General features: G+C 41.3%; 1 protein-coding gene across 13 annotated transcripts in view; it reads left to right on the top strand.

Annotated features, from left to right (window-relative positions):
* The window catches only part of veph1 (ventricular zone expressed PH domain-containing 1), a 247776-nt gene that overhangs the window by 81694 nt on the left and 152564 nt on the right, over window positions 1-13518 (top strand). For all 13 annotated transcript variants that reach the window (XM_063045816.1, XM_063045817.1, XM_063045810.1 and 10 more), the window contains one exon: window positions 8588-8797. In XM_063045816.1, the coding sequence (XP_062901886.1) occupies window positions 8588-8797 (210 nt within the window). The remainder of the gene's footprint in view (window positions 1-8587; window positions 8798-13518) is intronic.

The raw sequence follows: 13518 nt of genomic DNA, 5'->3' as shown, positions 1-13518 counted from the left end.
AACTGGTGCAGTTATGCAATTGCTGAATGACTCCTTTCCCAGCACACATCCTTTACTAGTGGGAAATGAGATGGAAGTGAGTTTGAAGTCTTTTTTTAAAACTACTGCAGCACAGTTCCTGAACACCAGAAGAACAGTTGTGGCAGAAAGCTTGGTTTCACTTTGTGTCTGTGTTTGTGGTTAAGTGTCAGTATCCCCAGATGGCAGCCTTAGATCTTATATACCAAATAGAAATTAGGCATAGCAGGATCAAGATTTTGCTTAAAGAAAGAAAATCTAGATGAGATTCCTATCATTTCTATAGTTCAGTTCCACCAGCTCTGATCAGCATTAGCTGGGTTGATGGTAGCCAATGACATGTGGACCAGTTTTATTGTGATGCTGAACTTAACCAATTTGCCAGCCTTCTGAGCAAGGAAGCCCAAAAGTGCTGGCTCTTCAAGAAATAACTTCCAGCTGGAACTCAAAAGATGTGACTGATGCCCTCCCAGAAAGGGAATTTTCTTTGTCCCGCCAAACTTGTGTTTTTTTGAAGGTGTTAAAACTTCCTGTCAAACTCCACTTTATGAGACCATGTAAGTAATGATTATGAATACATTACATAGAACAAGAATTCAGGCACATGCAAAATTGGTAAGGGAAGTGTGGTGAAGTGACCCAATTCTCATTTAGGTAGGATGCGGACTACTTGTAACATACAATATTTTGGACTGTAAGAAAGAGCTGGAAGGGTACAAATGTGCAACTCCATTTAAAATGTCCAGAAGGTGCTGTATATATTGTGCTTTTCTTTGGTTTTATACTTTCCAGCTCTTCACTCCTTTCAAGGTGGGAAATTCTGAGCAGTGGACAGTTCTATCCCTTTAGGCTGGTCATGTATATGGCATTGAGGCTACTAGCTATTATCAGTGTTGAATGACGAGTGCTTTAAGGTTTTTCAGCATTCTGTTGCACTCGGAGGGGAAAGGGGGGCAGCATAGCCGTGAAGCTGGTAGAGTTGCTACTCAAAATGCCAGCAACCTGGGTGTTCCTCTGCGTGCTACAGTTTTCTCCAGTACGTCAGAGAGGTGCAGGTTGGTAGGGTAAACAATGCATTTAAATTTATCGTGGGGTGTAGGTGAATGGCAGTGTAGGAGAATAGATTATAGAGACTTATAGAAATTATAGAGAATAGATTATAGAATTACACTGTGAGCTGGCACAGTTTCAGCTGCGAATATGGAAATGAAAGGATGATGGAAAGGAAATAATGGTTAAAAACTGGACATGGAGCCTCGGGCATTTCCGTTTCGCTCATTGCTAACTGGTTAGACATGTATTTTCATATTCTGGGCATAGCAGTTATATATTTTTCCTATTATTATTAGGAGAAAAAGCTGCAAGTACCCAGCATAAAGTCATTTTTGCCAGGATGGTGAGCAAAGTGAAGATCAGAAGGAATAAAACAAATAGATGCCGGAAATAATGGAATTAAAAACAGAAGTTGCTGGAATCACTCTGTACGTCATGGAGCTTCCATAAAGAGAGAAAAGCACATGAGGTTTCAGGTCTTCATTCTTTCATCAAAACCAGAAAAAGATGTAGAGATGTTGTGGATAGGGGGAGGTAGAGGGAACAAAGGGAACAGCTGAGACCAGGAGAGATGAAATGGCACTGGCGTGTTAGTGCTGAGAAGGCATGCAAATGATAGCGGACCTTTTGAAGAGAGAAGATGAATGGGACAGAGTGGAGAGGGGAAAAACAATATTGGAATTAGGAGGTACAGATGCTGTAGCTGCTGGAAGTCTGAAGTGAAAGAGACTGCTGGGAATAGCAGGTGAGGCAGGATCTGTGGAGAGACGTAACAGTTAATGCTATGAGTTTATGAAGTTTAACAACTCATCATTTCTGACATCAACTGGAAAAGCTGGTTGTCTGAATTCACTGTTGAATCTTGAAAGACGCAATGTTTCTAACTGGATAATGAGGTACTATTCTATAAACTGATGTTGGGCTTTGTAGGAATAGAATAAAGGGACATAGAGAGACATCAGTATGAATGGGGGATAGCCTATTACAGTTGCAGGCCACTCTCTCTGACCTCTCTGCCTTTGTGTCAGAACGAGCCAGTTCTGTTGCAAGGCTATCAATATAAAGCATTAACTCTGTTTCTTTGTCTACTGACTCTGCCTGGACTGGTGAGTATCCCCAGCATCCACTGTTTCTCCTTTGGGAATTTTTTGCCCCTGGCTGTGATTCTCCAATTCAGATTCAGACTTATTTATCATAAGTACATCAAGTCATTGGTGTTAACAACCAACACATCCAAGAATTTGATGAGAATACCCACAGGTGTTGCCACACCAACTTAGCATACCCACAATTTCAAGCAGAACAGCTCAGAGCAAACAAAACAGAACACAACAAGCGACAAAAATGAAACAAGCCTTGTTCCTTCCTCCTTCCCAACATAGACAGATGTCTAACCCCAAGCTCCTTTGGCCTCCATGGACTTGTGGATTTGCAGACACTGGGTTCTGACTTCCCCAGCAGACTTGCAGAGATTCGCAGACCCAGGCTCTGGCCATCAGACATCAACTTCTAGACCTCTGGCCAAGCTTTGGTCATTGATCCAGATCTCCAATTGACCTTCAGGCTTTAACCTAAGCCTCTGATTGACTTTTTGGCTTCAATCTTTGGTATTGATCCATGCATCCTAGTTGAGGGTCCGAACTCCAGGTCTCGAACTTTGGACACACCAATGACGGGGCCCCAGAAGCTAGCCCTCAAACTCCAGTCTCACTGATGAGGAGACCATGAACATCTCGCCTTGTTTGTGGGCCTGACATCTGACCATTCCCTCACTACTGGCCTCCAAATGCAGAGTAGAGACTGAGACTCCAGCCTGTCCTTTAATTCCCCCATATCCCTGGCCTTAAACCCTAAACTGATCCCAGCTGCCCTCTCTGTCCCCTAAACCATCCCAATGAACCTAAAAAAAGAGATGGAGACCACAGCTCAGAGTCATCTTGAAAAAATATGCTATATGTATGAATGCTGTAGGAATTCAGCATTTATTAAACTCTTAATTAGATGGATTGGATGCATCTTCATGCAGTGGACTTTATAGCCAATCTTTCGTGTTTTGTAATCATTCTTTATGTCCTGACTTATGATGGGTCAATTGCATTGATGGACTTTCAAACAATTTTTATAGTAGGGTGTATTTTAAAGGAGGGAAATATGCTAGGCTGTATGACTATATATATACAAGGAAGCTCTCAGGACCTGTGGACTGTTATCTGACATTTAGGTAGGATTTTTTTTTTTAATTCAGCATTGTTCAAACTGCCAGAGCTAAGCAGGATATTTATGTAAAATATTTCTCAGCTAGTTTGAAAGGCAGAAGGAATCTTCAGAAGAAGGTTTATGGATGAATGCACATCAGACTCGCCAGCATGAAGACTGTGATTACCACAAATTTCCGGAACTAGAATATCAAAGGTCATAATTGAGACAGGAGAGACCAAGAGCTTCTCCAATGCTTTCTAAGTGACAGAATGGTAAAGGAAATAAATCATTTAATGAATCCAGAGGAACATTGCAAATAATCCTTTTATCTCTTGAACAGGATATAAGATACACATGGTGGAATAACATTCTGATTACTAGTTTATTCTCTCCATTTGTATGTGAGTCTGCACATTCCAAATCAAGTTGCACTTTTGGACCGTGTTTTGAAAGACACTGTTTTGGTTCCAGAAAACATGCTGTTCTCAGAGAAAGAGCAGACCAATGTGATTAATTTCTTCATCCTGAAATGTTGTAACTAATCACTTTGACAAAAAGAAATAACAGTTAAACTATGTGCTCAGGCATATTTCAGTAAAGTATGTGAATGTCAGAAACCTGACCCTTCCCTTGATGTTTTTAAATATTTTTATAACATGGCCAGAATTTTCTTTTGTAATCGTTTCTTTAGCTTGGTTATTGTCATTCAAATTCCTCAGATGTGGAGTAATTGGATGATTGCTCAGTATATTTCAAATTACATTCATTGCAATCAACTTGACACAGTTGTTCTAAAATATATATATACTTTTGAACTAAATGTTAAAAGGAACAGGAATTGGACTTGGAGGAATCTATAAGATGGCCAGAAGATATAACACCTAAAATGTTCATTTCCATAGCTGCATGGACATCAAACACCAGCCTTGAATCCTTTTGTTGTTTACTCAGGTTTGTCTTATGTCAGTTATTTAACAAAAATTGAGTGCATATTAGTTACTTTTCTCCAGCCTTGAACTCCAGGCCGGGTCTTTATGTGCTGCTGTTGTGACTCCCGTCTCTCCTTCCCCCACCACCACTCTGCAGCCCCGTCTTCCTCAGATCCCACCGTCAGCTCCTGGGTCCTCAGAAGCTCCATCTTCCTCTCACCCCAACCCTCCCCTCTCCACTGACACTCCCAGCCTCCCCCCTCCCCCCTCTGATCCCAGTTCTCATCCGTGCCGGGTCTTTACCATCCCCTCCGACCTTCAACTGTCGGAGGCAGAACGCTCTGTTCTCAGTAAGGGCCTCACCTTTGTCCCCCTTCGTCCACACCTCAGCGAGTTCCGTGTTCGCCATGATGCGGAACTTTTCTTCTGCCGTCTCCGTCTCCGAGCCTACTTCTTCGGCAAGGACTCTTCCACCCCCACCGATGACCCCTTCTCCCGTCTTCAACCCTCCTCTTCTTCATGGACACCCTGCTCTGTTCTTCTGCCTGCTCTGGATCTCTTTATCGCTAATTGCCGACGGGACATCAACTGTCTCGACTTCACCGCACCTTGTCCCCATTCCAACCTCACTCCTTCGGAACGCTCTGCTCTCCACTCCCTCCGCACTAATCCTGACCTTATTATTAAACCCACCGATAAGGGGGGTGCTGTTGTAGTCTGGCGTACTGACCTCTACCTTGCCGAGGCACAGTGACAACTCGCGGATACCTGCTCTTATTTACCCCTTGATCGTGACCCCACTAAGGAGCACCAGGCCATTGTCTCCCACACCATCACCGACTTTATCTGCTCAGGGGATCTCCCATCCACTGCTACCAACCTCATAGTTCCCACACCCCGCACTTCCCGTTTCTACCTCCTACCCAAGATCCACAAACCTGCCTGTCCTGGCCGACCTATTGTCTCAGATTGCTCCTGCCCCACTGAACTCGTTTCTGCATACCTCGACATGGTTTTATCACCCCTTGTTCAATCCCTTCCGACCTATGTTCGTGACACTTCTCACGCTCTTAAACTTTTCGATGATTTTAAGTTCCCTGGCCCCCACCGCTTTATTTTCACCATGGATGTCCAGTCCTTATATACTTCCATCCCCCATCAGGAAGGTCTCAAAGCTCTACGCTTCTTTTTGGATTCCAGACCTAATCAGTTCCCCTCTACCACCACTCTGCTCCGTCTAGCGGAATTAGTCCTTACTCTTAATAATTTCTCCTTTGGCTCCTCCCACTTCCTCCAAACTAAAGGTGTAGCTATGGGCACCCGTATGGGTCCTAGCTATGCCTGCCTTTTTGTTGGGTTTGTGGAACAATCTATGTTCCGTGCCTATTCTGGTATCTGTCCCCCACTTTTCCTTCGCTACATCGACGACTGCATTGGCGCTGCTTCCTGCACGCATGCAGAACTCGTTGACTTTATTAACTTTGCCTCCAACTTTCACCCTGCCCTCAAGTTTACCTGGTCCATTTCCGACACCTCCCTCCCTTTCTAGATCTTTCTGTCTCTGTCTCTGGAGACAGCTTATCCACTGATGTCTACTATAAGCCTACTGACTCTCACAGCTATCTGGACTATTCCTCTTCTCACCCTGTCTCTTGCAAAAACGCCATACCCTTCTCGCAATTCCTCCGTCTCCGCCGCATCTGCTCTCAGGATGAGGCTTTTCATTCTAGGACGAGGGAGATGTCTTCCTTGCTTAAAGAAAGGGGCTTCCCTTCCTCCACTATCAACTCTGCTCTTAAACGCATCTCCCCCATTTCGCGTACATCTGCTCTCACTCCATCCTCCCGCCACCCCACTAGGAATAGGGTTCCCCTGGTCCTCACCTACCACCCCACCAGCCTCCGGGTCCAACATATTATTCTCCGTAACTTCTGCCACCTCCAACGGGATCCCACCACTAAGCACATCTTTCCTTCCCCCCCCCCTGCATTCCGCAGGGATCGCTCCCTACACAACTCCCTTGTCCATTCGTCCCCCCCATCCCTCCCCACTGATCTCCCTCCTGGCACTTATCCGTGTAAGCGGAACAAGTGCTACACATGCCCTTACACTTCCTCCCTTACCACCATTCAGGGCCCCAAACAGTCCTTCCAGGTGAGGCAACACTTCACCTGTGAGTCGACTGGGGTGATATACTGCGTCCGGTGCTCCCGATGTGGCCTTTTATATACTGGCGAGACCCGACGCAGACTGGGAGACTGCTTTGCTGAACATCTACCCTCTGTCCGCCAGAGAAAGCAGGATCTCCCAGTGGCCACACATTTTAATTCCACATCCCATTCCCATTCTGACATGTCTATCCATGGCCTCCTCTACTGTAAAGATGAAACCACACTCAGGTTGGAGGAACAACACCTTATATTTTGTCTGGGTAGCCTCCAACCTGATGGCATGAACATCGACTTCTCTAACTTCCGCTAAGGCCCCACCTCCCCCTCGTACCCCATCTGTTACTTATTTTTATGCACACATTCTTTCTCTCACTCTCCTTTTTCTCCCTCTGTTCCTCTGAATATACCTCTTGCCCATCCTCTGGGTCCCCCCCCCTTGTCTTTCTTCCCGGACCTCCTGTCCCATGATCCTCTCGTATCCCCTTTTGCCTATCACCTGTCCAGCTCTTGGCTCTATCCCTCCCCCTCCTGTCTTCTCCTATCATTTTGGATCTCCCCCTCCCCCTCCAACTTTCAAATCCCTTACTCACTCTTCCTTCAGTTAGTCCTGACAAAGGGTATCGGCCCGAAACGTCGACTGCGCCTCTTCCTACAGATGCTGCCTGGCCTGCTGCGTTCACCAGCAACTTTGATGTGTGTTGCTTGAATTTCCAGCATCTGCAGAATTCCTGTTGTTTTAGTTACTTTTCTGTTGTGTTTAGGAACTTGAGCTCTTATAACAGCTGTGATCAGTTGTGACTGTTTAGATTAACAGGAATGAAATGGAGATAGTTTGAAGCAAGATTTTCAAACTAAAAATCCTTAATGCATCTCACAGTTATGTCTAATGTGTTTTACATTACTTGCTATGTTATTTATGACTTCTGTGCTCTATGCTACCATAGAAGCAGCATCAATCATCAAAGACCCCCATCATCTAGCCCATGTCCTCTTTCTGTTACTACCATCAGGCAGGAGGTACACAGCCTTAGGTCCCACACAACTAGATTCAGGTACAGTTAATACCCTACAATCATCACCACTATGACTTACAGACTCACTTTCAATGACTCTTTACAACTCATGTTCACAGTATTATTTTTATTTGCATAGTTTGCCATTTGCTTATTGGTTGTTTGTCAATCCTTATCTATTGATAGTTTTCATAAAATCTATTGTATTTCATTTTACCCTGTAGAAAAAATATATGAATCTCAAGGTAACATATAGACTTTGATAGTAAAATTAACTTTGAACTTTGAACTGTGTTAAAATGATTCATTTTTTTATATATTGATAGCAGTGTAGCACTGTTTCCCTTCAGCAGCTTTAAATGGTCTTTGATATTTAAGATGGCAAACTCAAATGGTCAATACTTGAGGGTCTCTGAGAAGTTACTAATTGGTTATCTGGAAGTCTCACACACAATCAACTAAGTAATAACTTTAGCTTAATATCATACAGTAGTGTCAAGAGCATTATAAATAAGTACTTACTCTCATTATCTTTCAATCCTGTGGGATAGAAAAGTAGATCACTACATGGTTGCTTGGCTCAATTAATTTTTGATGTATGGCAACAGTAGCTTTAAACATTGTTTATATTGCTTTTACATTTCCCTGAAATTTAATTCCTGTTAATTTAAGGAAGTGTATTGGATTAGTGATACTCCATTAACAGATGAAATATGCAGTACTTTTTAAAACTGTGGAACATTTTAATATCAACCATGGGTGTATTTTAATTTTCCTCTTAAACAGTAGCTTAAGATCAAGGAAGACTTGCTGCCCTATGGTTTTGTGGATTCTATGGTGACTGTTAAGACTTTTCTACAGAATTGTGTGCTTGGCTGGCTCTTGAGATGACTTACTCCTACCACTGTCTGCACAGAGCCTCAGTGTGCTTTCAAAGCATGGACTCAAAGTTCTCAATACCTGTCTTTCTCTCCAATCCTTCACCTATGCCTCACAGCCAGCTGGAGTTCAAGTACAAATCACCATACTGATCTATTTTTCCCATCCAATCTTTTACTGTAGGTTCAGTAACTTAATAACATAAGTGAAACTTCACAATTGCCCTTGTACCTAAAGTCATGTTGTCTTGCATGTCAAATTAACTTTTTGTAAATGATATGTCAACAAATAGAAGTGAAGCTTTTTTTTCTCCCTTTCTCTTTAGGTATTAAATGAATCCATTTCGTCTCTGATTATCCAACTGAAAGAACCCAGCCATAGTGATCTTATCACCAATATGTTGGTGGACCTGGTAGCTTCCAATCAATGTGTCCTGGACAATTCCATTGAAGATCTGAAGGAAATTGCTGAGAATTACCCAACTCTCTTAGGACAGATCGCCAAAGTATTTGGAGTTATAGGCTGTATTAATGAGGTAAGATAAAGGAGAAATTGTTGAGTACGGTAATGACATGTAGGACATATTGAACCTTTTTTATGGTGTGCACTTTGATTCGAAAGCAGCTGGCAGTGGAGGCTTACAAGTTTTAAATCATCTTGCAAGGCTGGTGCATGAGATGGTGCACTAATGTTTGCAAATTTGAGCTATAGAGTTTTACCTCAAGAATACAATGGATTTATTCTATTTTTGTAAATGAATGTCATGACATGCTTGAAACAAGACCTTTTGATGCTCAGCTTTTAACACCACATGAGGGCTGAAACAGTTTACTAAGCTTAGTTACTTTATTATATAGGTATATTCTCTGTCTAATGGAAATCCACTGCCAGATCTATGCTTCATCTTTTTAAATGGACCTTGAGTAGTGTAGATCAAAGTTGAATGCAATTTATAATGTGTGGGGGCTTTTGGTATGGTTCCACCTAAAGGTCCTAATGAGGAAAGATTTTTCTGTAATTGTACTTAATCTACACTAATAAGGGTAGTTTTTAGATTAAGACCAGAATTATTTAATTTGAACCATATACTACTTTAAAAATTGCCTTATGAAGCTTTCTGTTCCAAAAACTGCAACAGATTATATTGAGCTTCTGGGGAAATTATACACCTTGTTCCTATAGATCCATGGGGAACAGTAATCATTGCTCTGTGCTCCATTTTAAAGCTCACTGCAGCTTTTTACATTGAAAATCATTCATAAAATCCTGAAGTTTCCATCAGGTAACCTACTACTCCTTGAGTCCACACTGAGGAAAGAGACAAACCCTCAGTAGTTGCGGAACGGCAGGGAACCACTGATGACAACTGTCACGTTTCTGTTTTTATCGGTACATTTGCTTCCCAAGAAATCGCTGTAGTATTCACAGTATGACAGTGCAACCTAAAATCAGGTGCAATAACTAACCAAATTCAAATTTTTATTTTGATTCTAGTTTGACCCACTTATTGTAAAAACCTTCTTTCATAAATGGATACTTCAGTGCATTTATACAAATAACCTGTCACTCATTTGTCAGGTCTGATAAGTAGTAGATGAGAACTAGCTGAAGTTGGAGCAATTTTGGATTGTTCTTGGGAAATGGGCAATCAGAGGAAGCAATTTTTCAACCTTTTTAGATTTCTATTAATTATACATTTGGGGGTATAACAAGCGTAAAACAAGAGGTCTGTGTTTTTGAAAAAGGGAAAGCATTTGTCATCAGCACGACTGATGTGTTTTTGGAACAAGCTCATAGAAGTACGATTCTCACAAGGACTTTGAAAATACAAAACAAATCGTTGAGTAATGGCAACATGGGAAACAAGTGCATTTATGTTACATGGGGGAATGGAAAAACTGAAAGCATTTACGCTTTATGCATTTAGTGTTCCAAAATTTCCAGGGATCAGAACCAAAGTTTGGACTTCTACAGAATGCAAATTTTATAGGACTCAAAACCTCCATGGTTTTGTCAGAGTTGTTGGCCTGTTGCAGACTTTGTAAAGAGGGGAATACAATGCTTATTGTCGACTTTTAACATTGAGTGTTTGTCTATACTGTAGTTGATTCAATCAGATGTCGAACAGAGAAGCTAAGAAACTTTGAGGATGCGATCTATTTAAATCCAACAGGTCTTTCCACATTTTGGTGTATGAGCAATAGTCCATCAGTCAGAAAGACCTGGAGTTTGTAATGTCAACTGAAGTTGGTTAGACTACCCAAGATGTAATGAATATTGACTTGCATTGTTGTGATAATGCCCTACAGGTACTGAAGCTATTGGTGTATACAAAACATATCAGGCATCCAAGCCTAAATAAACTGTACATCAATATTAATTGCTCCCTGATGCACATTAGAGTGTAAACAACTCTGGCATTAGATTGACAGTGGTAAATAGGATAGGATTAATTTGAGAAGTGTATGCCTGTTGTCTCGTGATGGGCACACTTTGGGATATCTAATTTAGCAGAGCAGTTGCTCACAAGATAAAAGGCACTGTTCCCAGGGTGGAAGGCCCTTAAAGGAATCTGATAGTGTTGCTGCTGGGGTGATCCCACTGACAGCCAGGGATTTAAAGGAATCAAAGGGCTGCTTTATTATGAGACCACCAGCATTCAGACCAGGGCCAAGGGTCTCCACACATGCAGGATTATACAGGAAGAATAATATTACGAGAAGCTGGTTGCACACCTTGTTTGAAATTGCTTGAGACATTATCTTTGAACCTTTGTACATTAGTTGTACTATCATTTCCCATCTCCAAAATATATATGGAAATGGCATGTTTTATTATTGGACAGATTAGGTGGAGCTTCCCCTTCCTCCCCCGCCACCCCATCTGACATCACCATCCCAACCCTGAGAGGGAAATGGGCCACTTTTCTCCTGCAGGTGCAGGATCAAGTATGTTTCTGCTTGATCAGAGAAAGGGCACATGTGAATGATATTTTTTATTCCACAGTACAATAAATCTCGAGATTTGCATTTAAGTCATATGTAGTTTAGTGGTTTAAAATCAACATTGGTAAATGTCCTGCATGGAACATTTCTTACCTCAGTGTGTGAAGTTTTAAAATGATGTAATTTGATCTGAAAGGCAAAAATACGAATAGAACAAGGATGTTCCTACTGTAAAGACTGATAAATTCAGTCAAATACAGCAAAATAGCCTACTGCCTGTTGCTTTTTTTGCAGAATATATAACTATTCCCAGAATCAACTACTTCCCACTAAACAGTGGATTTACAATCAAAGTGATTGCAAAAAAAAGGTAATTGCACAGAAGATCGAGTCAACAAAACCACAAGGAGATTGAATGGACCATGCGTAGCCACAAACTATAGCAAAATAAATACCTATTTGCGCCAAATGAACATCAGAATGGAAGCAGAAAATTTATAATTTGTGTTTGGAGATGTTGCACAGTTCTTTTGTTCTCTAAATTGATATGGCAAACAATTAACTAGCATTTTTTATAGATTTGGGGTCTTGCATTCTGCTTGTAAAAGCCTTGTTAAACAACTAGGAAGAAACAAAAAGAAATGTTTATTTTCCCAATTTAAATGAGAAGAAAATCAAAAGCATATTTTTCTGTTGATTGAAAATCTTCAGTTGTTTCATGTTGTCAAAATAATTCCTCTCGTATAATGTTGGCTATTTCACCTGGGCCTAAATTAAAAGAGGTTTATGACATAAGATGTGAAACCAGGAAATATTGAGAAAGCTCTTTAACACTAGGTAATCAACTCAAAAAATGTATCAAAATAAATTTTAAAAATTGTTCAATGCAGATTCGGTAAATAAAACATAGTCTTTTGTAGACTTAATAATGCAAGAACTTTGTAGGAGCCACCTGGCCTCCATCCAGCCCGTGGTATTTTTATTTCCCTCTCTCCAGGATATAAACTGCTTCAGTGTCTTCTGATTATGAGTCATACCATTTAAAGATATTGAATGTGCTGAGGGCTCACAGAACTTCAGATAGTTTGTTCCTCAACCTCCTTTTACACATCAATAACAGATTTATGTTTCTTTGTCGGAAGTGTTTTTGATAACCAGGTTAAAGTTTCTAATCATCAGTCTATGATTTCTCTGTGAGTAATGGTCTAATTGGAACTGAAGTATCACCCCAGACTAGTTTTATATTTAAGGACATTGAAGTGCTGATAATGTGATCTGTGTTACATGAAAGCACAAGTAAGATCTGGGGTCTTTTATCACATTTTCCTGATACTGAGGAAGGTAAAGTAGATCTAAAATGTAATTGTTTTTGTGTTGTACAGAAAGTGTTTGGAGTACTGTGCTGTTAGCATAAAATATAAGCTACATTTGCAGGATTTCCACAAAACTCTTCCCAGCATTTGGTTCTCTTTCCGTCTATGTGCAATTTCCTCGAGACCCCAAGAGCCCTTCCTCCTCACCCTAGGCAAAATTAATGCCAGACATGGTTATCTTGCATGTGCCTCACATTGAGCTAGTCTGAATAGTACATCAAAGATATGAACAAAGCTGAAATGATTATTTTACATCGATTATATAACAGGAAAGGAGATCGTTCAGCTCAAGCAATTCATGGCGATATTATACTTTAATTTAGCTAGTTCTCAACTACCTACATTGAGCTGCACCTGCATACCTTTTAATTTCCTCGTCCCGCTTCTCCTTGAGTGTTTAATAGGCCCTGTGGAGATGGCTTCCACCTTCTCATTACTCTGAGTGGTAAGTGTTCTAATTTATTTTACACTTTCTCATCTTCTGGGATCAGAACATTACTGACAGCATTTATTGTACGTCCCTAATTGCCTTCAAGAAGATGGTGCCAAACAAGTGAAGGTGGTCCTTAAGTGCAGTTGGAAAGGGACTTTCAAGATTTAGACCCAGCGGCAATGAAGATGAGTGATATATTTCCAAGTCAGGGTGCTCTCAGGCTACTAAAGAGCACTCTTTGTGACGTCAAACTACAGAGTAACTGATTTTGGCTAAAAGGCTTGGGTAACTCAGGGAGGGCTGGGGTCCTCAATGTAAGAGACGCAGAAAACGATACATGCCAAAACCTTATGTACAGTGAGTTTTCAGGGACATTCAATTGTACTTGTAGCTGTCCATGGGAGAGGTTTGGGTTTTCAAAGAGTGCTAATACTGAGAACTGTGGCATTCTGCAGGAAGGCTTTCGTATTCTTGAGACTGGACTGCTTCCTCTGTGGAGGTCAAA

The sequence above is a fragment of the Mobula hypostoma genome, chromosome 4 (genome assembly GCF_963921235.1).
Source record: "Mobula hypostoma chromosome 4, sMobHyp1.1, whole genome shotgun sequence".
NCBI lineage: Eukaryota > Metazoa > Chordata > Chondrichthyes > Myliobatiformes > Myliobatidae > Mobula > Mobula hypostoma.
Note: the sequence above shows the minus strand (reverse complement) of the source record. Positions and strands in the feature narration are given on the sequence as shown.